The 27,218-nt window shown below is 44.8% G+C and overlaps 1 protein-coding gene across 2 annotated transcripts in view; it reads left to right on the top strand.

Annotated features, from left to right (window-relative positions):
* The window catches only part of RSU1 (Ras suppressor protein 1), a 195,484-nt gene that overhangs the window by 27,304 nt on the left and 140,962 nt on the right, over positions 1-27,218 (top strand). For both annotated transcript variants that reach the window (XM_082648421.1, XM_082648422.1), the window contains exons 4-7: positions 15,314-15,434; positions 24,076-24,194; positions 26,058-26,140; positions 26,410-26,524. In XM_082648421.1, the coding sequence (XP_082504547.1) occupies positions 15,314-15,434; positions 24,076-24,194; positions 26,058-26,140; positions 26,410-26,524 (438 nt within the window). The remainder of the gene's footprint in view (positions 1-15,313; positions 15,435-24,075; positions 24,195-26,057; positions 26,141-26,409; positions 26,525-27,218) is intronic.

Raw genomic sequence — 27,218 nt, 5'->3', positions numbered from 1 at the left:
AGGTCCTAGAAGTTGCTGTCTGTGCCCCCTTTATAGGGGCCCTTTCATAGGTAAGGGCTGATGTGCTGACAGGGTACAGGCAGACCTCGCTTTATTGCACCTGGCAGACATTGCGTTTTTGTGGGGGAAATTGAAGGTCTGTGGCAACCCTGCGTCGAGCAAGGCTGTTGGCACGCTTTTTTTCCTACAGCATTTGCTTACCTCGTGTCTCTGCATCACACTTTGGTAACTCTCACAGTATTTCAAACCCTTCACCAGCAAAAAGATGACAGCTCGTTGAAGGCTCAGATGATGATGGTTTGCACTTTTTTTTTTTTAGCAATAAAGTACTTTTTAAGGTATGTACATTGTTTTCCAGACATAATGCTTTGCACACTTAACAGATGACAGGATAGTATAAACATAACTGTTACAGGCACCAGGAAGCCAAAAATTGGTGTGACTCAGTTTACAGCAGTAATCTCTTTATTGTGGTGGGTGGTCTGGAACCAAACCTGCATTGTCCCCAAGGTGTGCCTGTGCTCCTCGGGGACACCTAAGGACCCACGGTGGGGAAAGCGGGCATCATGACCACCCATGGGTGCTTTTTTCCACCCAGCGACCCTTGTGGGCTCAGCTGAGTTTCACTTCTCCAAAGGGAAGTGAAGACCTATACTATCCTGTGTCTTTGGGTTTGGAACCTGCTGCTCTTTCACTTAGTTTTATATATTTAAGGTCCCAAATGATTTACTAATATTTTCATACAGTGAATTGTAGGTTAAGTTTCTTGAAATTAGGAGCCCTGTCATATGCTTATATATATTGTACCACCCACAGCAGTGCCAGAAGTGTGCAGAACATGAAACAGACACTCAGTTAATGCCGGTTGATTAGTGGCTTGGTAGGTGGTACGTTTTGCTAAGTCCCAGCAGTCCGAGATGATAGACTCAAGGACTTGCTTGCTCTCAGTGTGTCTAAGATGGGGACACAGCATTATTTCAAAGGTGATCTTCCTGTGTCCCTGCTCTCCTGCCTTGGTGATGACCCTCCCTTGTAAATAAGCCAGGGTTAGATGAGTCTTTTTCAGTCTGCGCCTTATCTGATCCCTGGTTTTTATGGTATTTGGGAGTTTTAGCTTTGTAAATGTTTTTCTGCTTGTTTGCAGTCTTAAGGAGGAATTTCTTTCTGAGACAACCATTTTAAGCCTTGTCCACTAGAGGTCACTGTTGGGATACGTTACTTTTTTTTTTTTCCTCCTCATTTTGTACTAAAAGATTAGAAATCAAATTTGTGTTGTCAGACGAAATTTTTTTGCAAGTTTCTCGGCTCCGTCCAACAGGGATGTTACTACTTCCATTTACATAATGCAGTTTTGCCATAATTAATGTAGATAAGGAGGTATGTTATTTTTCTGTTTGGCTCCCCAAATTTAAGTATACATTCAGTGTCACGTGTCATTTTTAGTGTTTATTATGGCTACTTTCTCATGTTAGAAACTTTTCTTCCAGTCTGTTTAAAGTGAGAGGATTTTATTGCCTTTTATAGTAATTTTCGTATTGAGTATATATGAGATTTTTTTTCTCCTGTGGAAGAAAGAAGTTTAAAATACGTATGTATGTGACTAGATTTTAATTTAAAAATAACCGTGCATTTTGTGCATATTTAAACTGATTCTTCTACTGAATGCCACTGTGTAGGGAAGAATACTATGCGTTATGAAATGAATTACATTCTGCGTCACCGATAAAACAGTCTCTGAGCATCAATTTTTCAATGTGATGCTTTTCTTAATTTGAAAAAGAATTTTATTCTTACAGCCAAACCTATGTACAAATGTTGCCAGCACCTTAAATGTGACAACAGTATTTATTTTCATTTTGTGACCCATGCATGTTAAGGACTAAACCCTCATCATTTTCTGCAAGATGCAAAGGAGGTCTTTTTGCTTTGTGCAAACGCTGAACAACCAGCTCTATGTAAACCTTTCATAAGTGTGGGTCTCTGAATGTAATTGTTTAGTTTTATACTTTGAACTTTTAACTGTCATGTAAAACATTCTCTTGAGATATTAGCAGCTTTGCCAGCCATAACTGTGACCCTGTCTTGTCATTTAATGTGTCGGAAATGGCTAGGCAGGCAGTAAACCTAAGTGTGATGGCAAAACTTATGTCTTTTTTTTAACAGGCTATTTCTTATTAGTTATAGCTTATCTATGAATTCAAAATTATAATGAACAAGAAAATACTAGGGTATTTTCTTTAGTGATTTCAGTAACTTCTTTATAAAGATAATATTCTAAACACATGGAAGCTAATATAATGTTTTAAGATTTTATGCAGATATATATATTGATAATATCTCTACTGTACGTCTTATTATAAAGGAATTAAGGAACATGTTTTGCATGAAAATATTGCAGTCTCAAAATATGCAGGTCCAATTATAACGAAGAAAAGTGAGCAGTTTTTAAAAAGCATAATAAACTGAAACCCTTTTCGACAGACATAATAGATTGTTGAGATGAATGAGAAAAATTAACTGTCCCAACTTGTAAGAATGACCTTCACCAGTCTTCCAGCACCTTCCTATTGCCAAATGTCTAGTTATTTCCTCTTCCATAGATTATTTGTCATGCCTTATGCAAAAGTTCTTGTGCATGGCTTGTATGAAATTAAACTATGAGGGAGAATATGCAAAATAAATCGCCTCTCTGTCATGAATTTACCTTGTGACAGTATCAAAACAACTTGCTGTTTGCATTTTAACAGAGTACAAATGTATTTATAATACAGAGGCTTTGATCAATAGCTTATTTTTTTAATTAGTGCACATTCATCACTTTGTTCCTGTGCCATCATTTGAAAGATTGGATTCGAAAAAATGTATACATAGTTTTGAGCCAGACAGCCATTAATCGAACAGTATCTTTCCGATGGTGCCACTGGCTAGGTACCATTTAAAAAATCGCCTGTAGTTGGGAGTTTGTTATTTTGGGTTTTAGTAAGGAAGCATGCAGGGCCGTCACATGGAAGCATCTTTTGGCCCCATGGTCCAGAACCAGCACAGTCCAAGACCAGCAGGTGAAGTTGGAGAAGGTGGGTTTCGATGCAGTTGTATCCTCCACTCAGACACTTGTCATCCTCTGATCCCTTTCATGTCAGCCCCACCATCCCAAATGTACCTACTCTAGAATTCCTCTTCTTGGAGTCCTGCCCTGTGCTAAGAGGAAGCAAGCTAAGGGTAGTGTGTTAATTCTTCCACAACAGATCTTTAAATGGAACGACTTCACTTATGGGAATTTCAGAAAGGTGGCAGGCTGTGGAGATCATTATGTGCGAGCTGATGGAACCTGTCACTTTCCAAACCCTAGCTCACCCACCGTGGGGAGCTGATCTTGGAAAGGGTTTCTTTTACTATTTCTTTAAAATTTAAAAAATTAAAAAAAAATTTTTTTTGGAGTCTAGTTGATTTACAGCATTGTTTTAGTTTCTGCTGTGCAGCAAAGTGAGTCAGTTACGCATGCACATATATCCTTTCTCTTTTAGATTCTTTTCCCATATAGGCCATTACAGAGAATTGAGTACAGTTCCCTGTGTGATACAGTAGGTCCTTATTAGTTATCTATTTTATATGTAGTGTGTATATGTCAATCCCAATCTCCCAATTTATCCCTCCCCCCGTCCCCTTCGGGTCACCATAAGATTGTTTTCTACAGCTGTGATTCTATTTTGTAAATAAGTTCATTTGTACCATTTGTTTTAGATTCTACATATAAGTGATATCATACGATATTTGTCCTTCTCTGTCCGACTTACTTCACTCATTATGACAATCTCTAGGTCCATCCATGTTGCTGCAAATGGCATTATTTCATTGTTTTTAATGGCTGAGTAGTATTCCATTGTATATATGTACCATATCTTCTGTATCCATTCCTCCATCAGTGGACATTAGGGTTGCGTCCATGTCCTGGCTATCTTTTACTATTTATAATAGAACCCTCAAACGGAATTTCTCTACCAGCAGAAGTTTCTATGTAAATCATCTGACTCTGTCTTCTAGGTAATGTGTGTGTATCGTGGTGGCGGGGGGAGCGGATATTCTAAAAGGTGCAGTACTTGGTGATACACGTTCTTTTAGAGCAGTTCTTGACATTTCATAACTCACCGTTTTTAAGAGTAGGGTGAAAGCCTTGTCCATGATTCCTAGAAAATCGCACATAATCCTTATAATTTCAGCAGGTTTGTAGATCCTGTTAAAACCATCCATGAGTTTTTTAGGTGCGCGTGGAGCTCAGATATAGAAACGTTGAGTAGGGGAGGGATAACGTGAGTATATTTGCAGTGTGGATACACCAATCCTGTATCTTAGAGGGGATGTTTCCTGGAAATATGTGCAAAACTTCAGAAAGGTGATTTTAAGGCATGTGAAACTCCTCCTTTTTATGATAGCTTTTAGAAAGTGCTCATAAGCTACATCTGATTTACATGCTTCAACTTAAATTTTATGAAATGAGAATTTGTAATCTACGCGGGCCTCTCACTGTTGTGGCGTCTCCCGTTGCGGAGCACAGGCTCCGGACGCGCAGGCTCAGCGGCCATGGCTCACGGGCCCAGCCGCCCCGCGGCATGTGGGATCCTCCCGGACCGGGGCACGAACCCGTGTCCCCTGCATTGGCAGGCGGACTCTCAACCACTGCGCCACCAGGGAAGCCCCTAGAATTTGTCATCTTGAGTGACACACACATGCAGGCAGACCTCCTTTTATTGTACTTTGCCTTATTGAGCTTCATTGATACTTCGTGTTTTTACAAATTGAAGGTTTGTGGCAGCCCTGCACTGAGCAACTCTGTTAGCACCATTTTTCCAACAGGGTTTGCTCACTTCGTGTCTCTGTGTCACATGTCGGCAATTTTCACAATATTTCAAACTTTTTCTTTCTTATTAAATCTGTTAGGTGGTCTATGATCAGTGATATTTGCTATCACTGCTGTAACTCGTCGAAGGCGCAGATGATGGTTGGCTCTTTTTAGCAATAAAGTATTTTTTCACTAAGTTAAGATTTTTTTTTTTTTAGCAATAATGCTGTTGCACACTTAATAGACTACAGTATAGTGTAAACATTTGTACGCACTGGGAAACTCACTTTATTGTGGTGGTCTGGAACCGAACCCGCAGTATCTCCGAGGTATGACAGTAGTGTGTGTATGTATATATATATATATATATATATATGTTTTCTTCAACTCCAGTAGAACATTGAGAAAGCCTTTCTGTTCTCAGTTTTTCTTTCCCATTGTCAGTCAGCTTAACAGGACAGAACACCGCTCTGATACAATGGACCACGAGTTAACAAACTCGTCGACCCGTTTTCTCCTGCTTTGGATCTGAACTTTCTTGTCTAACCTTCTGCTGTGCCTTTAGGCTTTTCCCGCCTGTGTAGCCTCTGTTGCAGTCGCCTGATTCCTAGCAGAAGTGCCTGCCCTTCTCTCCCAGTCGTGCTCATCCTTCCAGAAGTTGAGACGCATTCTCATCTTTCTCCGTAAAGCCCTTCTTTCCGGCCAACTGTGCGGGGACTAAAGGATAAGGTGTCCACAGCTTTTTCGCTTCGAAAGACCACATCCCCCAGAGACCGTGACCTGAGTGTGAAAGGAAGGGTTGGTTTTGGAGGGCTTGCTCTGTATCTGGGGGGGCGTCAGGCTTCACATGGTTGAGGAACCTGAGCTGGAGGTTGGGGGCCTCACTCTGGCTTTGAGCCTCTGTGCTCCCCCTTCCTTCCCCTGCTGCCTCCCCCTGATGATGTCCGTGTGCAGTAACGCCCCGCTGCAGGGAATCTCGGAGCTCTGTGGACCAGACGTTGGCCCTGGACCATCACTTGTTCAAACAGAAGAGCAGGGAGCCTCCCCAGCGTTAAAGGTATAGTCATGATCAGAAGGGGAGTTGACAGAGGTACAGTGTGGGTTTTCCAGCCCCGGGAATCTTCCTCCACCCCCTTTCCTTCTGCCTCGTGTACCCCTTCATCACCACCGGAACGTAAGGCAAGGAAGGAAGAGAAGCAGCCCTGTGTGGCTGCCCTCTTGCTGAAGTCATTCTTTTTTTATTTTTTTATTTTTTATTGAGGTCTAGTTGATTTACAATCTTGTGTTAATTTCTGCTGTACAGCAAAGTGATTCGGGTATGCATAGATATGCATTCTTTTTCATATTCTTTTCCATTGTGGTTTATCCCAGGATATTGAATGTAGGTCCCTGTGCTCTACGGTAGGACCTTGTTACATATCCATTTGTTGAAGTAATTCTTAATTGTGAAAGAAGACGTGAACTGTTGGCAAAGCGCTGTGTGTGTGTGAGAGAGAGGGAATTGGATTTGTCCAGTCTCCCTCTTAATAATTGAGGATTGAGAGAGTGTGTGTAGAATACTACATTGTAATAATTTTTAAAGTTTAAGAGCCTAGATAGCTCTTTCTGTGTCCCTGAGCCTGCTTTCTGCATTGATGGATTGAAATGTATTCAGTGGTCTTTTCTTTCTCGCTCTTTTCCGTGTTTCCAGACTTCTTAGGCATCTTTGCTAGAGGACGGAACCTCCACCCTTTTCTTGTCCTTCACTGGGTGTCACCTCCTGCCAGGCCCTTGAAGGTCACTGCCTTTCCGCTTGGTGCTGCTGCTTCAACCCAGCTCCCAAATTAAAGCTATTTCTTGATGTCCTGCCTGGTTGCTGCTGTAGCCCCTCTGCGCTGGAGTGTGATTTCGCAGGTGTGTTCCTAAAAGAATTCATGGTCTGGGAGGACACCTGAAAACTGCATGGACCATTCCTTGGTTCCTTCTGGGAACTTTAATGCAAGATTCAGACATCAGCTAACTTTTGCATCCTCAGAGGAGCAGAAATCCATGCTTGTCAGCTTTTTAGAGGATTTGTTTGGCTATGCGTACACACTTTTTAGACCCCAGGGATAGATATTTTTGCATGTTAGACTTTATACTATAAAATCTGCCTTACTGCTTGCTTGTAACTTTTCCCCGTAATTTTTGTATACTTGATTATTCTCATTGTTGCTGAAAAAGTGGGACCATTTTTTTTTTTTTTTTTTTTGCAGTAAATTAAGTCAGGGATAGTTTTGGTTACTAAAACTACTTGAGCTGCAGAATCTTACGGAAGCCCGTGATAGGATACACTAAGTATGTCCTTCTGGGTGTGGGTGCTCGGGAAGTACCGTTGATTAACGGAAAGCATCATTTTTGTCACTTATTATGCTAATAATATTTGGGGCATCTTGGCCATTGTTGGGTGGCTATTTAGCTATTTCATTTTTACCTTGAGGAACATGTAGATCCTGTTAAATGAGAATTTGCTTTACTGTTCCATAATCTTTATGTTTTTAAATAACCTGTAACTCCCCTAATTCAGTGTTTTAATAGCTGCTCTGGGGGAGATCCCGTAAAACCTATGAAGCTGGTTATCATCAGTATACCTTTGAACTTCAGATTCTTATACTAAGATATAATTAGTTCATTATCCACCTCGCGTCTTTGGCCAGAAAACAAAAGTCATTAATCACGATAGGTACGAATGACCTTTTTTTTTGCATATAAAATTCTGAAGAGCGTAATTATTTGCAAGAGTGAGGAGATTCTTCTTTACGTGCAGTCGTTAAAATGGCATTCAGGACGGTGATTCCTAATTTGCTGAGAGAATTGGCATCTATATAATTAGCCTAGACATTACCTCTGTGGTGTGAGTAGACTAATGCCTTCCAGCTAGTGTAGCCAAGGATGAAGAGGGCTTTCCTTTTACTCTGACCAAGAATGGCCCAATTCAGGTTTCACATAGTTTGACATTTCATATAGTTTCTGGTACTTTGGTGTCTTCCCACCAGGGTGAAGGGGGATGGTTGTTGGCCAATATCATATTCATCAAATATTGGGGCAAAGCAGTGTTTGCTCTCACCATTGCTTCTCAAATGGTGTTCTTCCCCCACTGACTGCCTAACACATAATCTCACTCATTTTCACGTATGCTGATGTTTTCGGTCATTTTTCTAATAACTTCACTGCAGCAGTGTAACTCAAGGATCAGCGTAACGGGCCCCGTTTGAATTTTCTTCTACCCTCCCTTCCTCCTTTGTTAAAGAAATTTCATACAGCAGCAGAAGCATGTAACAATCTGACTGGGCATTTTTATTTGTTACGACGACAGACAAAAATCTCCAGTTTTTTTTTGGCTACATCGCATGGCTTGTAGGTTCTTAGTTCCCCAACCAGGGATTGAACCCGCACCCTCGGCTGTGAAGGCGCTGAGCCCTAACCACTGGACCGCCAGGGAATTCCCGCAGATCTCCTATTTTTAGTATAAATATGTCAGGTTTGGGGAAGCAGTGCTATTGAATTTATTTTGCTTTACCTTATCCCATGTGGGATCTTTGGGCATTGTTTGGCCCGTGGGTCAGGGGCACTTTGGTGTTCCTGGAAGTGAGCCCGAGATGGTAGCATTTCACCCCTGGCAATGCAGGGCGTGTGCCCATCACCGGGTTGTGTCCTAGTCTCCGTCTTGCTGTGGGCCGTGGCTCCCATCAGGGTCCCTGCTCTGAGGCTCCCTCTTCTTGCACATGGGGCGGCCGGCATCCCACTGCTTTCCCATGAAGGAGGCAACGGCTGAGCCACTAATTTGGGGTTTCAAAGAGGCACGCGGGCAGGGACCCCTGGTTTCCACACTCTGGTCTAGTTCTGCTCCTTTGCAGGAATCGTCAGAGCCGAAACCAGTCTGGGTGACGCTGTAGGAAGAGCTGTCAGGGGAGTTCAGTGGAGACGGTGGGGAGACTTCACAAGAACCTCCATGTGTTCCAGCAGCTTCCGGGCTCCCGGCAGCTGGGGCCTGCTCTCTTCCTCCCCTCTTGTAGCTGAAGGGGACCCTGTTTTCAGCGCCGACCAGATGGTTCTAAAGACCAACGCGTGGCCCCCCGGCCCTTCCGTGGGCTGCGCTCAGGCGAGCGCCTGTCCTTCTGGGTCGCATGGTGCCTGTCACCCTTCACGGTTTAGTTTCTTTGCCTCGGGGGCCGCAAGAGGCTCTTGCCGGATGGGCTGCAGCCCAGCTGGGTTGCCTCTGCCATCGCTGGTGCCCACTGTTGTGCAGTGACCCACAGGGTTTCCGAGGCCAGAGGTACAGCGAGTGGTACCTCGCCGTGGGAGCACACGCGGGTGTGGTGAGCTGCTGCCGGGGGACTTGGTTTCGTGGATTAGGGGATGCGGTGCTTTTTCCCCCTTGAGCGTCATCCGTACTACCCCGCACTGATTTCGCGGGAATGAGCTGTGTGGGAAAGCAGACGGTGATGGGAAGTGGTTTCATTGCAGCCCCCAGGTTGGGTGCTTTCGCCACCTGAAGTGTCTTTCGTTTTTGTTTTTCTCCCATTTTATCAGCCCCTAGTCTCAGTAGCTCACTGGGGTGGCAGAGGAGTCCTAACTGGGATCCAATTGGTTATTATAACTTTTTTTCTCACGAGTGTGTGCCGTAAGGGACGTACGTATTGGATTCATGATTTTCATGTCACCACTGACTTTAAAGTTTTCTGATCCAAAATAGGGTTCCCAGACCAGCATCGTCGCCATCCCCTGGGAACTTGTTGGAAATGCAGATTGTTGGACCTCACCCCAGACTACTGAGTCGGCAACTCTGGGGTACCCCCCCAATATGTGTTTTAACAAGCCCTCCAGTAATTCTGATGTACGTGAGGGTTTGAGGCCCACTGCTTTATTTATTTATTTTAAAAACTTTATTGGAGAACAGTTGATTTACAGTGTTGTTTCCCGTGTACAGCAAGGTGGTTCAGTTATACATATACACATATTCATTCTTTTTTAGATTCTTTTCCCATGGAGCTAGTTGCAGAATATTGAGCAGAGTTCCCTGTGCTCTACGGTAGGTCCTTGTTGGTTATCTATCTTACATATAGTGGTGGGTACGTGTGGTCATCCCAAGCGTCTGGTTTATCCCCGCCACACACACACACACATCTCCCCTCTGGTAGCCATAAGCTTGTTTTCAATATCTCTAAGTCTGTTTTTGTCTTGCAGATAAGTTCATTTGTTTCTTTCCCTCCTTCCTTCCTTCTTCCCTCCCTCCCTCCCTCCCTTCCTTTCTTATTAGTTTCCAGAGGCCCCCTGTGTTAGAGCAGTGCTGTCCAGCAGAAGTTTGCAGTGATTGGAATGTGCTGTATTTGTGCTATCCAGTATGGTAGGCACGAGCTACATGTGGCTGTCAAGGTCTTTAAATGTGGCTACTGTGACCAAGCAACTGAATTACTGATTGTATTTCATGTCAACTAATCTAGGTTTAAATGTATTTCTTCTTCTTCTTCTTTTTTTTTTTTTTAATACCTCTATCCAGTTTCCTCAGCTCCTACCCCACCACCTCAGGACTGCTGGTGACCACAATTCTGATCTCTTTTGCTTTGAGGTTTTCTGGTGTGTTTTTGTTGTTGTTGTTGTTTTGTTTTTACAGATTCCACATGTAAGTGAGATCATACAGCATTTGTCTCTCCCTGTGTGACTTACTTCACTTAGCATAATGCCCTCAAGGTCCATCCATGTTGTTGCACATGGTAGGGTTTCCTTTTTTATGGCTAAATAGTATTCTGTGTGTGTGTGTGTGTGTGTGTGTGTGTGTGAGAGAGAGAGAGAGAGAGAGAGAGGGAGAGAGGGAGAGAGGGAGAGAGAGAGAGAGAATGAATGTCTATGTATCACATTTTCTTCATCTGTCAGCAGACAACTAGGTTGTTTCCATATCTTGGCTGTTGGGAATAATGCTGCAGGGAACATGGGATGCAGGTACCACTTTGACATAGTGATTTTGTTTTCTTGGATTAAATACCCGGAAGTGGAATTGCTGGATCATATGATAGTTGTATCTTTAATTTTTTGAGGAACCTCCATCCTCTTTTTCCCTAGAGGCTACGCCAGCTGACATACCCATTCTAGATTGATTGATTCATTCATTGATTTACGCATTCATTCATGCTGAGCCTCTCGGCATGCGGAATCTTAGTTCCCTGACCAGGGATCAGACCCATGCCCCCTGCAGTGGAAGCGTGGAGTCTTAACCACTGGACCGCCAGGGAGGTCCCCCCACTGTAGCCTTAAGTTGAAATAGCCACACATAACTAGTGGCTGCATCCTGGTCCACCCAGCCCCAGAGCATCTTCTGCTGTTTATCATTGTGTGAATTAACTCCTAAAAGCCTTTAAGAAAATGTGTTACTGATTGTGCGATGGTTAATTGTATATTCTAGAACAAAATGCTCTTAGAGCGAAGCTCCAGTTGCTACAACAATAGTTGATTTAGGTTCTTACGTTGAAGAAATGGTTGGCTGCTGTTAGCTAGTGGGGGAAGCATGTTCCTGAAGGTGACATTGATTTTGTGAATACGCTTCATCTGTGCAGCGTCCGGTGGCCGTACCTCTCCTGCATGTAACCGAAGAGGACAGATACATGTCCTTTTAGGAGGAGTTAGGCGCTGTTCACGAGTAACGCTGGGTCAGTGGTTCTTAGGGTTGGACCTCTGGTCTGTCTGCTGTGTCCATCCAGTGCCTCCTGCCCCAGGGAGCTTTGTAAAGAGATGTTCGTGGAGATCAGGTGAGCCCCGTTTTGCCCGCCGTCCCCGAGCCCCCCCAGGCACTTCAGGTTTCCTGTCGTGGAACCACTCAGAAACCGTGCAGTGGCTGATTGCTGAGTCTGGGCCGGTACATGGTTCTCTAGAAGAAACTCTAGAATAATTTTCAGGTTGTTAGATTGAGAAGGACTTGAAGGAAGAGAGGGTCTTCCTGGGCTTGTTAGTCTGAATAATTACAAATGCCAGAAGATACGCCGAGATCAGTCTCTGGGCATACGTAGTTCCTGGGGGACGTGACGTCATCTTTGTCCCCTTTTGCAAAGCACGGCAGGCGCTCTGGGCCTAGAGCATCCCTAGCGGTCACCAATCCTCTGACCAAAGCAGAGAGTGGCATGTAGGAGACAGGGCACACCTGAGAGTCCTTAGGGGCATTTCTGCAACCTCCTCTAGCAACTGAATTCTCAAAATTGAAGCAGCCGTCGTTGGTTAGACAGAAAATGATACCGAATTCTCTGTCATAAGCAAAGTTCTGCATGGCGGAGCTTCCTAACTGAGGGCCCCGTTTGTTGCATTATTTAAACCCATATCATTGATTTTCACAATCCAGCTCTTGGAATCCTAGAATGCTACAGCCAGGCGGAAGGGAATGTAGACGTGGTCACCATCCAGTCTTCTTTTTTTTATTGGAGGAAACGGATGCCCAGAGAGGTTGTGAGTTGAGTTAAGGACACACAGCAAGTTCAGGACTGATCGGGAAGTACAGAGCCAGCCCGGGATGAGCAGGCCAGGCCTCCTGGGTTCTTCCATTACACGGTCCCTCTGTTTCTTTTGTGGACTCAGCTCCTTGTTGTCTGTAGGCTGCGTGTGTACTGCTGGGGGGTCATGGTGAGAAGCTGGACAGATGGATGGAAAAGGAACATTTCAGATGCATGATAAGAAATATATTGATGCTCACTACTTAGGTATATGGTATTTATTTTTATTTATTTTTTATTTTTGGCTGCATCGGGTCTTCGTTGTTACACTGGCTTTCTCTAGTTGCAGCAGGCGGGGGCTACTCTCTATTGCGGTGCGCGGGCTTCTCATGGCGGTGACTTCTCTTGTTGTGGAGCACAGGCTCTAGGTGCACAGGCTTCAGTAGTTGTGGCTCACGGACTCTAGAGCGCAGGCTCAGTAGTTGTGGCGCACGGGCTTAGTTGCTCCGTGGCATGTGGGATCTTCCTGGACCAGGGCTCAAACCCGTGTCCCCTGCACTGGCAGGCGGATTCTTAACCATTGCGCCACCAGGGAAGTCCCTGCTTGGTTATATTTTAAAATGCTGCTTCTTGCTAGCATGTCACGTAGCAGTTTTGAAAATTCCACCAGGATATTCTGACTGGTGACACATTGCTGCTCCCTTTTTATAATAGCTTCTCGTAAAGTGTTCGTGGATCTGTGTATATGGTTTAGTTACTGCACAGCTGTTACTCATATTGTTAACTGGTTATTTTTTTGTGGACAGTTTTGTTGGGATTGGTTTGCTTTCCAAGCACTAGACCTGTCTCCATTGATGACTCTGATACCCCTTCTTTTGTAACTTACTTTCTTTAAATAGCATACCTCTGTTACTTTATCCCAAAAGTACTGAAACGCTAGGCGCTAAAAGTTTATGCTTCTGTGCACAAAATAGCCTTCTCTAAATATTTGTTGAAAGAGCAAAGGTTATCCCATCCAGGTAGGTCTGAAGGTTAATTTCTTTTGGATATAACTATGGCAGGGGAGGGGACTGGTTTCTGTAGTTTAGGAAGACTTAGCTGTGTAAGTTTTTCCCCTTCTCATTTGAATGGAGTCTTTAGCAAAAAATTCACATGCGCACCAGAAATCTGGGAGAGGTTGAGTAAATCGAATGTGGGGTTATTGTTTGTGTCCACAAAACAAAGCCCTAAATCGCATTTAGCATAATTTGTGGTTTTAAATTGGACTGATTTAGCAAGGAGAGTGAAATAATCTCTCATCCTGTCAAAAAAGGCGATACCTTCGGACCAGCATTTAATTGCATTGGCAAAGTAACTTCAGGAAGGTGGCAGTAATTCTGGCTGCATTATTCTTGGTTTGTGGTTAAATTGAGACCATCATTTTCTCCTAGTCGCACTAACTTTCTTTATTGCTCTTCAGACTAATTAGATGAATGCACGGGGAGAGAAGCTTAATGGTAGCTGGCGGGTGAACGGGGAAAGGGTGAAGCTTCTGAGCAGGGCTGTAACCATCTGTAGATTTGCACTTTACACACTTCAGGGTCCAGGTAGAGAGAACAGGTAAACGAACACCTAGAAACCTAGTAGGTACAGCCTGATGAACTTGTTCGCGGTCGTTTGCACAAAGTGAATACCACTCATTCCCGCAAAAGTGTGTTATTGATGACACAGCTAAGGACATACGCTTTTGCAGCCGTATCGTACAGATAGGGCTCACCCACATTCATGACGCCGTAAATATCTCAGGTGTCTGTCTGGAAATGTTACGCACACCTTGGTCGTGGTTCTAAGCAAAGTGCCCCCAGGTTTCCCCAGTCTTCTGGGGCACCCCTGGAGGGGGGTGTTGGGATGGGAAGAGGATGTACTGACATAAGACATAACACTTTCTTCTCTTGTACCCAAGGCTTTGGCCATGGTTTCAGTTACCTGAATAGTCTTGGTATTAAGAGTTTACATGAACCGTGGATGAGCTGGTGGCCCGTAACCAGTGTTTGTAGAAAGACTGAAGCAGCGAACGGAGTAGGTGAAGTACAGTCTGTTGCAAGGCTTTCCGCTGAGAGTACTTTCGAGGTAAAGATGCCTTTGGCGTTTACCTTTGTATTGGCAGGTGTATACTCTAGGGAGGGAAGAACCTTTCCGCTCCCCCATGGTTTATAAAATAAACCACTCTTGACCTCCAGACTCATATTCGTATCGTGCTACTGAGTTCATTTTTCATACGGCTGTATAACAGTGCCGTGATACGTTGCCAACCTGATACAAGGGTGTGTGTGTGTATTGATCAACGTGCGAAGGCCAGAGGCCAAAATCAGAAACTGAGTAGGTGGACTGTTTCATCATTCACGGTTGAGTTTAAAAATCATTGTGGTTGAGTCCAGTGTTAAGAGAACAGCTCTTCAGATAACAGATTATTGAAACAGCTGATGCCACATTACTCGGGAAGGGATTTGGAGTTTGCTGACTTTCATTTGGTGGAGATGTGAGGAAACCAAAAGGAAGAAGACAATTAGTAGTCATTACATGACAACAATAAAAGTATAATTTTACATCTAAGAGAGTAAATCGTAAGAGTTCTCATCACAAGGAAAAACATTTTTTTCCTTTTGTACCTTTGTGAGATGATAGATGTTCACTAACCTTATTGCGATGATCATGTTGTGTGTAAGTCAAATCATTATGCTGTCCACCTGAAACATACAGGGCTGTATGTCAGTTGTATCTCAATAAAACTGGAAGGAAAAAAAATTAAATTAAAAAAACAGAAGTATATAATGCTCTGTAATGTTCACTTATAGACTGTTTGTGGCACAGAAATTCTCTTCTGCCCTTTAAAGAAACATTTCTACGTCTACCGGGTGGTGAGCTACTACCTAAGAAGCACCTACAGAAATTAAGTAAGATGTATATACGTGAACAAGATGGTCATGCTGGAGTTTCATCTTTCTCTTATTTGAAAGGAAAACAAATGTTCCTGCATTCACACTCAGCGTTTCTGTCTCCGTAGCTGTGCCGCCAAACATAGCAGAACTGAAGAATTTGGAAGTGCTTAACTTTTTTAATAACCAGATTGAGGAGCTGCCTACGCAGATCAGCAGCCTTCAGAAACTCAAACACCTGAACCTGGGGTGAGTCTCCTGAAGGGGAAGGGAAACTGAGAAGAGGAGGGGCTTAAAAAGGGGTGTGGCCAAGGGCGAGGGCAGGGTTTGCCATTTATAGGATTACATAGGAGAAGCTGATTTCTAATTTCTTTCTGTACTGTAGGTTTTTAAAAAAGTTTTATTGTTTTAATACATCCTTCCAGTGGCCTACATTAGCGCATATCTATTCGCGCACTAATTGAGAAGCTGATTGTTGCAATAAGGGAGTCTTTTTTTTACTGTATTTTGTTTCCAACAAAATTTTATTTCTGTTATGTTGACCGGGAAGGGACCTATTTGCATAGCTAGCAGGAACTGTGCAGACCAATTGTAATATGCTTTATTTCTTTCTCTCTGTGTAGTGTAGAAATAGTGTCCAAAGCACCTTCCTTATCTACGGACGGGAGGATACATTTCCCAACGCTGCTTCATTGATTCTTACAATTTTTCTTTTTTACAGTCGAGATGTTATAATCCTGTGTTTCTCTTTATACAAAGGTGAAGAGAGGAGTTTTACTCAGCTGAGGTTGCAGAATCAGGGTGCAGTGAATAATAATAATACCTTGTGTTCTTATAATGCTTTACAGTTTTCAGAGTCCTCATACTGGTATTTGACCCTCTTAACAATTGGGAGGGAGGAAGGGCAGGCATTACCGCCTTCATTTTGTGGAAGGAAGCCAAGCCCTTTCCAAGAGGTTAAGTGACTTACTGCTGATTGCCCCTGAGGTTAGTGGCTGAGCTCGGCAGAGAACCCCATTGTTGGGGGGGCCATGCCTTGTCCGTCAGACACCTAGATGGTCCCCAGAACTCGGACCTACTGGATTTCAGCTTCATTGTTGTAGCTGTTCAAGGAAACTGCCCACTCTTGCCTCATCCTCCGTGTAGAATAATATGTTCATTAAATTATGGCCACTAAGCGCTGTGATTCCATTCGTGATTTACATGGCGTGGCTGTAGACGCGGGCCAGGTACTTATCAGTTTACGAGGAAGCAGTCATGAAAAAAAAATCATCCATGGACTGATTTTTAGTTTATGTTTTTCCACCAGGGGTCTGGTTAGACACCCTTAATTTGCGGTTCACTCTGGTGGAGAGACGCCCTTTGTAAGCTCCGCGAGCATTCTTTTCTCCCAAGGTCTGAGGGGAAGTAGGGTTTAGAGCTGGATATCAGATAGCTTCTTCCTCCTACAAATAGAGAGACTGTATACCCATCTGGCAGAGCAGAAAAGAAAGGACCCTCCGTTTACATCTCTGATTTGAAAATTATGAAGTCCTAATATTTCATTTGCATATAAGAAAGAAGCTAAGACAAGATGTATGTACTAGACATGTATTCTTACTGTTAATCTCCTTATCATTTACTGAGTGAGTTAATAGTTATGGGTAAGGTCCAAAATGGCGGAGAGTCAACTTCCACTAGACCTTGAGCCTCCGTAAACATCATTGTAACACATCAGCTAATGACACACCTGCAGGCATCATGATAGTTCTGAGGCGGACCATAAAAGGCCGAAAAGTGGGCGGGGGCCCAATTCCTGGAAATCCCCGCCCCTTCCCCCAAATAGGTGGGATACTCTCCCACTCATTAGCCTCTGAAATTACCCACCCCTAAAAAAACTGACAACCCCGTACCCTGGCGTCTCTTGCCTTCTGAGATGACCCACACTCTGTCTGTGGAGTGTGTATCTCCCTGAATAAAACCTTCTTTCACTAAAAAAAAAAAAAATGCTAGGAATAGTACCTGGCACATAGTAAGCCATACCTGAATGTTCACTTTTATCATCATCATTGTTTTATTTATGGGTTCATTTATCTGAGGACTATGTAATTGCCTTTTTTTTTTTTAAATTTATTTCTGGCTGCGTTGGGTCTTCGTTGCTGCGCGTGGGCTTCTCATTGGCAGAGCACGGGCTCTAGGCACGTGGGCTTTAGTAGCTGCGGTGCACAGGCTTCAGTAGTTGTGGTGCACAGGCTTCAGTAGTTGCGGTGCGTGGGCTTCAGCAGTTGTGGTGCACGGGCGTAGTTGCTCCCTGGCACGTGAGATCTTCCCGGACCAGGGCTCGAACCCGTGTCCCCTGCACTGGCAGGCGGGTTCTTAACCACTGTGCCACCAGGGAAGCCCTGTCATTGCCTTTTCTGCATCAGGAGCCTTGTTTGTTTGGGGATCGGCGGTGAAAGTCACAGTCCCTGGCCTTCAGGATGGAGGCAGAGCGGCTGTCGATGAGCAGGGCCGGGGTGCAGCTGGCTCGCTGAGTGTGGCAGTCGGAGAGAGCGACAGGGGGCACGTTAGCCTTCAGGTGAGATTCTCGGAAGGGTTCCTGCAGGGGGTCGTGTTGGAGCCGAGACTCAAGGCTGAGAAGACTCACAAGGAGGGGACGATGTCTCCGACTGCAAGCAGGACTTCCGCTCCAGGAGCTGCGAGTTGCGGGGGGTCGCTGAGTGTGAAGGGTGAGGCGGGGGGAGGTGAGGTGGGAGGTGAGGCCAGGCAGAGAAGCACACGGGTCTGCTGTGTGTTCCATGAGCGCGTCTTGAGCTCTCTGCTCTGTGCCAGGAACCGTTCAGGTGCTGGCTGTCCAGCCCTCAGGGAGCGTATGTCACAGTTGGGGAAACAGCCTGTAGAGAAATAAATGTCTGTAGTGGCAGGGAGTTGAGTGCTAGTGGAGGGCGTGTGTGTCAGATGAAGGAGTTCTGGTCTCGCCCTGCCGTTGGGGAGTGTGCACAGGGAAGCGGCGGGCGTGAGACGAGGTGAGATGATTTTCGTATGAAGGTCCCGCGGAGGAGAGGTTAGAGGAGACCTGTGAGGCTGCCAGGTTAGCGTTCCTGGTGAACTAGGGCAGGGACAGTGAAGGCGGGGGAGGGATTTTATATGAAAAATAGATAGCAGTGGTAAAATCGATGAGGCTGTACGGATGGGATGGGATGGGATGGGATGGGATGGGATAGCTGATATAGAGGGATGGGTGGAGACAGCTTTGAGGGGGAGATAATGAGCACAGGTTTTGATTGGCTGGGTTCAGGACGCCTCAGGACAGAGTTGTAAACTTTCCTTTTTTTTTGCGGTACGCGAGCCTCTCACTGTTGTGGCCTCTCCCGTTGCGGAGCACAGGCTCTGGATGCGCAGGCTCAGCGGCCATGGCTCACGGGCCCAGCCGCTCCGCGGCATGTGGGATCTTCCCTGACCGGGGCACGAACCCGCGTCCCCTGCATCCGCAGGCGGACCCTCAACCACTGCGCCACCAGGGAAGCCCGAACTTTCCCTTTTTTATCAATCACATCTGAGTTGCCTCCTTGTCGTCTTTGGAGCTGTTTGCATTTTTGGCTCCTGGTGATTTGCTGATTGTGTAGCACTTTCTGTGTTTAAGTACGTAGCTACGCAGATGGGGTTGTCAGAGTTTGAACGCAACTCTTAGTTCTCTGGGAAAGGAATTAAGATGAGTTTCCACAAATGATACTTCTGTCCTCGAATGGCATGAACAATTATACCTACATACCCCTGGTTAAGGCAAGGCACAGAGGACTCCTTAGAATAAACAACCAGAATAATAATAAAAAAAACCTACACACAGGTGGCCCTACTACAGCAGAGCAGTTAGGCCACGTATAGGCATGATCCAAACTGTGCGTTCAACCAGAAGTTGATTTTAAAGTTTTATATCCTATTTGCTATTTATTCTGATGATCTCGAAACTGGAAAGGGGGGCTTCCCTGGTGGCGCAGTGGTTGAGAGTCCGCCTGCCGATGCAGAGGACACGGGTTCGTGCCCCGGTCCAGGAGGATCCCACATGCCGTGGAGCGGCTGGACCTGTGAGCCATGACCGCTGAGCCTGCGCGTCCGGAGCCTGTGCTCCGCAACGGGAGAGGCCACAACAGTGAGAGGCCCGCATACCGCAAAAAACTGGAAAGGATTTTTAGGCCATCTGAATAAAGAGCGGAAAGTTGAATTATGCTCTTCATTCTTGCAGTGTCATTCATTGTGCTGAGTTATTTGACAAACAGTGTAAAGCTGCATAGGGTCCAAGTTGATCATCATTTCGGGGATGACCTCACGGCAGGAGCATCGTGCCAGCTATTCTGGAATAACTTTTGACCTAGTGAGATGGTGAAGCTTATCTCGTGAAGACGTAAAAGTTTTCACTAAGCACAGTGTTCAGTGTTCGTGCGTTTGTTTTTTCTGTTTGTTTGTTTCTTTGGCTAAGTATGTGAGCACGTCATCTGTGGAGGAGAGAAAAATACTTGCCTTTCAGGCAAGAAGGTTTTATTGAATCAGGAGAAGCCCCAGAGGACCTCTGGAGATCAGAGTGTTCCAAAAGGGGAGTGCTCGTATAGGTCTTCCTGTAGCTTTTGAGGAGGAAAGAGAAAGGATGCCAAACAGCCTCTGACTCTCCGGTTTTATAAAGTTCTCCACTGTACGTGGGTGTCTTCCCATTTCCATAAGCATTTGGAAGATGCTCACCTGCAAACAGGAGAACTTAAACCATTGGGCGTGGTTGAGTCCTAAGCAGCTTTATCTTTAACACCTGAATCGATTGGAAATTAAGCAGATGGGGAAACCATCCTTGATGGTTCAGGCACTCCACGGTCTCCTCAGGTGAGCTCGCCTCTTGGAGGCGGGATCAAAATTTCTCTCAAACTTCCTGAGAACTAGTTGTAGTTATAGCCATCGTTTCTTGAGAACCTACTTGGGAGCCAGGAATTGCATCAGGGGCTTCCCATGTCTTCTCTCTCCTCTCCTGGAAGTCCTGCTGGGAGGGTATCGCTCCCCTCCTCTCAGAGTTGAGCAAATTGGGTCTCAGAGAAGCCGAATAAGTTCCCCAAGGCCACCCAGCCCGCAAGAGCTGGAGCTGGACCTCCATCCCAGCTGTGTTTTTCCTCTCCCCTTGCTGTCACCTCTCAGGGCAACCTTGAGTGCTAGAGCTCTCAGAGGGATGCCCTGAAAAGAGGCAGCTCCCAGGGGGAGCGATACATTTGGGAGACTGGGATGGACATAGACACACTACTCTATATAAAATCGATAACTAATAAGGACCTACTTCCTGTAGAGCACAGGGAACTCTACTCAGTACTCTGTAGTGACCGATATGGGAAAAGGATCTAAAAAAGAGGGGACATATGTAGATGCATGACTGATGCACTTTGCTGTATAGCAGAAACTGACACAACATTATAAATCAACTAGACTCCAATAAAAATTGAAAAAGAAAAAGGCAGCTCCCATGTGTAGCTGGAGATGGACGTGAGCGCCTCCTTCGGGGTAGGCAGTGCATGACAGTGCCTCCCCTGACAGTGCCAGGGACCGGGCTGTCCGGTCGCTGTGTGTGTGCTGGTGTCTAGAGGAACAGGTCCTGCGCTCCTGGCATTGCTGGCAGTGGAACCGACTCTGCTTCCAGGCCTTCTGAGGCATTTAAGTTAGGGCTTCCTTTCTGCCCTCCGGGTTAGCGGGCCCACTGCTGTCACTGCTGCCGACTGCACAGGGGCTCTGCTGAGTTCCTGACAGGTTGGGGGGATTGGTTTCTCGCTCAAGGAGAAAGAGAACCTGCTGTTTAGTCGATTCTTGCCACCCAGAGAGGGGGACAGGCTCAGGCTCGCTCTAGGCTGGAGATTGGGCAAGAGCTCTCTCTTTTTGGTGAGATGCCTCTTCCCGCTAAGAAAGTCTAAGCGTGGATTTCCTGCACCTTATGTTTCAGAAGTGTATTTCTGTGTTTGGAAAGAAAAACTTTATTGGTCGTTTTCAAAAGTGGGTAACTTAGAGCAAGGCTTAAAGAAAGCAGCGCCCGATGTGTACTTCTGTGCCTTTCTCACTGTCTCTGATTCTTCTCCTTCCGTTTACTCAGCATCCTCACATCGGGGTCCAGGGATTAGGGGTGCCTTGGCCTCCACGAGGGCTGGGTGCTCTCAGATACCTGTCATTCTCATCAGTAGAGTCAGGGCTCCTTGGTACTTAACCTGTCTTAACCTGTGACTTAATCGCAGAATTCCAAGATCATTATAAGTACTGTCCTGCCGACATTCCACGATAGTTCTGAAGACCCAGGTGAAGCACTTGACATAAGTGTGCTTCACAGATTGTGAATTCATAGAAAATATTAGTGGTTAGCAGTATAGTAAATTGTAGTGGAGGTTATTTTGCTAACTGTAAAGCTAGCCTAAGGTTTTATACCCATCAAGAGGTGGACATCGCTTTTTTCTAGGTTTCTTTCTCCGCTATCAGCTATTTCTTCGGAGGCCTGGTTGGTGGGTGTGAACAGGGTTGTACCTCATGTGAGAAGCATTGGTGTCTAGAATTATTTTTAGTGTCACAGTCCCTCCCACCTTTCAATATTTGTCAGCCTTATTAGATTTAAAAAAAGGTTTTTTTTAAATTGGTTTTTCAGTGTGTTCAAAGAGAACCACATTAAGAAAAATAAGTCTTGAAGAAAATACAACATTAATAGGAAAATATTTTCCTTAGCTTTCCTTAGCTTTCATTGGAGTGTATACATATATTTAAAAACTTTCCATTGTGATAAAATGCACATAACATAAAATACACCATTTTAACTATTTTAAGTGTATGATTCAGAAGCATTAAATATATTCACATTGCTGTGCAGCCAATCTCTGGAAGTTTCTCATCTTGCCAAACTGAAGCTCTGTACCCATTAAACAGCTCCCCACCCCCCTCCCCCAGTCCCTGGCAACCTTGATTCTAATTAGAGATGATTTTGAACTACTATTAGTAGTTGCAAAACAAACAAAAAAAAAGTGATTTTTTGCGGGGGGGTGTGTCTCCCATTGAGAGGAATACATGAAAGCAAATGAAGCAGAAGTGTGAAAACTATGAGGCTTCACATGTATCTTTTTTATATGTATATAAATTTATTTATTTTTGGCTGCATTGGGTCTCCGTTGCTGCACATGGGCTTTCTCTAGTTGTGGCGAGTGGGGGCTGCTCTTCGTTGCGGTGCGGTGGCTTCTCTTGTTGCGGAGCACAGGCTCTAGGCGCTCTGGCTTCAGTAGTTGTGGCACATGGGCTTCAGTAGTTGTGGCTCGCGGACTCCAGAGCACAGGCTCAGTAGTTGGGGCGCACGGGCTTAGTTGCTCCCTGGCATGTGGGATCTTCCCGGACCAGGGCTCGAACTCGTGTCCTGTGCATTGGCAGGCGGATTCTTAACCACTGTGCCACCAGGGAAGCCCTTTTTTTTTTTAAAAAAATAGATCTTTACTGGAGTATAATTGCTTCACAATACTGTGTTAGTTTCTGTTGCACAGCAAAGCGAATCAGCCATATGCATACACATGTCCCCGTATCCCCTCCCTCTTGAGCCTCCCTCCCACCCTCCCTATCCCACCCCTCTAGGTCATCGCAAAGCACTGAGCTGATCTCCCTGTGCTATGCGGCTGCTTCCCACCAGCCAACTGTTTTACGTTCGGTAGTGTATATATGTCGATGCCACTCTCACTTCGCCCCAGCTTCGCCCTCCCACCCCATGTCCTCAAGTCCATTTCCTATGTCTACCTCTTTATTCCTGCCCTGCAACTAGGTTCATCAGTAACATTTTCGTTTTAGATTCCATATGTATGTGTTAGCATACAGTATTTGTTTTTCTCTTTCTGACTTCGCTCTGTATGACAGACTCTAGGTCCCTCCACCTCACTACAAATAACTCAATTTCATTTCTTTTTATGGCTGAGTAATATTCCACTGTATACATGTGCCACATCTTCTTTATCCACCAATATCACTGATGAGCATAGATGTAAAAATCCTGAACAGAATACTAGCAAATAGAATCCAATAGCACATTAAAAGGATCATACACAATGATCAGGTAGGATTTATCCCAGGGATGCAAGGATTCTTCAGTATATGCAAATCAACGTGATACACCATATTAACAAATTAAGGAATACAGACCATATGATCATCTCAATAGATGCAGAAAAAGCTTTTGAAAAAATTCAACGCCCATTTATGATAAAAACTCTCCAGAAAATGGGCATAGAGGGAGCCTACCTCAACATAATAAAGGCCACATATGACAAACCCACAGCAAGCATCATTCTCAATGGTGAAAAACTGAAAGCATTTCCACTAAGATCAGGAATAAGACAAGGATGTCCACCCTCACCACTATTATTCAACATAGTTTTGGAAGTCCTAGCCATGGCAGTCAGAGAAGAAAAAGAAATAAAAAGAAGACAAATTGGAAAAGAAGAAGTAAAACTGTCACTGTTTGCAGATGACATGATACTATACATAGAGAATCCTAAAGATGCCACCAGAAAACTGCTAGAACTAATCATATGCACCTTTTGAGGTCCTCTTATTGCTTCATTCATAAGGAAGTTTTCCTCCAGAAGGATGGATATGTTGTGATGTTCTCATTTTCTGTGTAAAACTATGATTGAGCATCACCTTTGGAGAAAGTGACAACTAGGACATTTTCACATGTTTCCTGAACGTGTGGATTCTCTGACCAGAATTACTAGGCTGGTTAAAATCACGTAAAGTGGATGGAATTATGGCCGTCTTCTGAGCTTTGAGCCTCTCCCGTGCGGCTCTTAGGCCCGTGACACAGACGTGATTGGAGTAGTCTGTATCAGTACGCGCTTTGTGTGTGACGTCTTGCATTTTTCCCCCCGAACGACAGCATGAATAGACTGAACGCGCTGCCTCGAGGATTTGGGTCGCTCCCAGCTCTGGAGGCCCTTGACCTGACTTACAACAACTTGGATGAAGCTTCTCTCCCCGGAAACTTCTTCTACCTGAGTAAGAAGCTTCTAATTCCATAAATCTCCTTAAAATGCTCCTTTGCGTTCTAAATGGGGCATTTATTTGCCAGGGCCCAAACTCCAAGAGAAATTACTGGACAGATACATTTGTTTCCCCTTCAGATTCCTTTGAATATTCCCTCATAGCTCAGCAGTATGTATACTTGATATATCGTGCCCCGACACCATTGCACTCAAGCGGACTTGGTAACGTCATATGAACTTTCTGAGAGAGATGTTTACCTAAATGAGATCCAGTCTCACATTTAGCTAAGAGAACTTGACTTTCTTTTTAAAGAGCATGCAAAAGACGTACTGTGTGTCTTCTTCCTGTATTGCTGTTAACTCTTTGTAGACTTTTTGCCCAAAGATATTCCAATCAGTTATTTATAAAAATATCTATTAATAAACCACTAACAGAATCTTAAACACTTCTAGCCAGGATTCTTGTTTAAGCCTTTTAAAAAGTGTTTTTATTGACGTAGTCTATTTTGTCTATAGCATACCATCAGACATTAAGAAATTGTTAGTCACATATGAACACACTTTATCCTTTTATACGCAAACGCATTTCTTGCTGCAGATGCTTGTGAAAAATAGGAAAAACTGGTTTTCCCGAGGACTCGTGAACTCTTTAGGAAAGAGTTGCTGTCTTTAGGTAAATGTTCTGCCTCTCCAAATAGTGACAAGCTGGCCTCGAGAAATTCTGACTTTGCTGAGTTAGTCTTTAATGTTTCATTTTTTACCTTATGTCTATCCTTTATCCCAGACTTTGTCAAGCACGTGAAACCAACTTCAACATGTTTTCTTGGGCCATGGAAGAGATTGTGTTTCTTATGTATATTAACGTACAGTTCTGTCGAATTTTAAGACATTAGAATGTAATTGAATACCTGTAAACAAATTCAACATACATCTGATTGTACTTTTCCCTTTTGGTTAAGGATAAAAACGTGCCTTAGGATTTTTGCCTTCAGTAGTTTGGGGACTGGTATCAGTGTATAATATCGTGAACAAATTTCTGATTACCGATATGATGCCTACGTTAGGGTTTTCTCTATTTTTAAACTCCACTTCATTATTTTTTTGTTTTTGTTTTTTTGTTTTTGCGGTACGCGGGCCTCTCACTGCTGTGGCCTCTCCCGTTGCGGAGCACAGGCTCCGGACGCGCAGGCTCAGCGGCCATGGCTCACGGGCCCAGCCGCTCCGCGGCACGTGGGATCCTCCCGGACTGGGGCACGAACCCGTGTCCCCTGCATCGGCAGGCGGACTCTCAACCACTGTGCCACCAGGGAAGCCCTCCACTTCATTATTTTAACGCCTTCGTCTTCATTTATTTTTGTGGTTAAGGCTGTAGAAACAAGTAGTAATAATTAGTCTGATGATAGAAACAGTGTACGGTGGTTTTGGCCTCCATCACCAGACAGCCTTTTGGTTATTTATGTTTTGACCTAGCTCTGTTCACACGAACGAGCCCTCTGGCCCCAAGCATTGATAGAAGCGACACAGTGGTTTCACTGTGGATGCAGATCGAGGCATACACGTGAATCGGAAGTAATCGAAGAAAAATAGTTACCTTTTCCGAAAGCATATTGAAACCCTGTGCCAGAAACCGCTGGTGGCCATACATCGTTAATTTCCTCAGTCCTCCTGGATATAGATGTTTTCCTGAACGCACCAGCTGCACAATAAGGCCGTAAATCTAAGTTTGACCCGCTTGTTATTATCCCGAGCCCTAGGTGTGTCACAGGCTTTTCACCACGCCAGGGTTATTAATCAAAGCTGACTCCCTTGTATCGATCAGACCTCAAACGGTCGGGTTCCGTGCCACCCTGTTTATATATCGCTGTTTAACTTGCAGCCACCCTGCGCGCACTCTATCTAAGTGACAACGATTTTGAAATCCTGCCGCCTGATATTGGGAAACTCACAAAGTTGCAGATAGTAAGTAATTTATCTGAATTCTTAGAAAATCACTTCACTCCTGCAGCCCTTGTAGGGGTGGAATCAAGGCAGTTTGAGCCAGAGTGCGGTTTATTTTGGAATAAAACCACTACCCCCGAGACCGTTTTCTTGCATGTCTGCACACTTGTAAATAAATTGAAAGGACTGAGCCTTCGAAGAGGAGAGGGCAGGGGCGAGGAGAGAGTTTCTGCCGAGCGCCTCTTCACGCGAAAATTGTCTTGACAACCGCTTGTTTCTCTTCTGTTTAGCTCAGCCTTAGGGATAATGACCTGATCTCGCTGCCTAAGGAAATCGGGGAGCTTGCTCAGCTTAAGGAGCTCCACATTCAGGGGAACCGTCTGACTGTTCTGCCCCCGGAACTAGGTAAGGTGGCTGATGAATGGTCTGAGTTCCGGCTTTAATTAATAATAATGATCCCAGTGCAGCAGCCCTGAAAACCCCTCTCTCCTCTTCTCAGCACGAACCCTCCACCGAGGCACCCGATTCTGCTCCTTTCTAGTCGCATTTGTCATTGACCAGAGTTCAGCTGTTCCGCGTTTGTCCTGCCCCGATGCTCTGTTGAGCGGCTGTAGCTCCCAGTGTCTTGAAACTGCTGATGGAAGATGACCCAGCTCGGCTGCCTGCCTGGTGCCGTGGAAGGAGCCTGGGATGAGTAGTAATGGTCTTACCCAGGGCTCCTCCTTTACCAGGCTTTTTTAAAAAAAAAATCTAACCATCACTCTTATTTTGGGGGGGGATCTGTTAATTTTTTATTTTAATCCCTCGAAAACTTTTACCAAATAGTGAAAGTGTTTATGGCAGCTGCTTAAAGATACCATTTGCAGTCATGAATTGGGTTCTCTCCTGACGCCATCTCCAGTGGGATTGGCTAAATGACGTTCTAGCTGGGAGCTCCTCGGGCCTACCGCCACGGCCCCTGAATCTTCGTACTCTGGTCCTTCAGATGGCTCTGGGTGACCTTGTGGCCTTCCTTGGAAATAACGTCCAAACCAGTTACTCTGTTACTGAGGTTATGCCGCCCTTCTGGAAAAGTTTCACGAGTTCTCCTCTCTTTTCT

Source organism: Grampus griseus (genome assembly GCF_964374135.1).
Source record: "Grampus griseus genome assembly, chromosome: 2".
In the NCBI taxonomy this organism is placed as follows: domain Eukaryota; kingdom Metazoa; phylum Chordata; class Mammalia; order Artiodactyla; family Delphinidae; genus Grampus; species Grampus griseus.
Note: the sequence above shows the minus strand (reverse complement) of the source record. Positions and strands in the feature narration are given on the sequence as shown.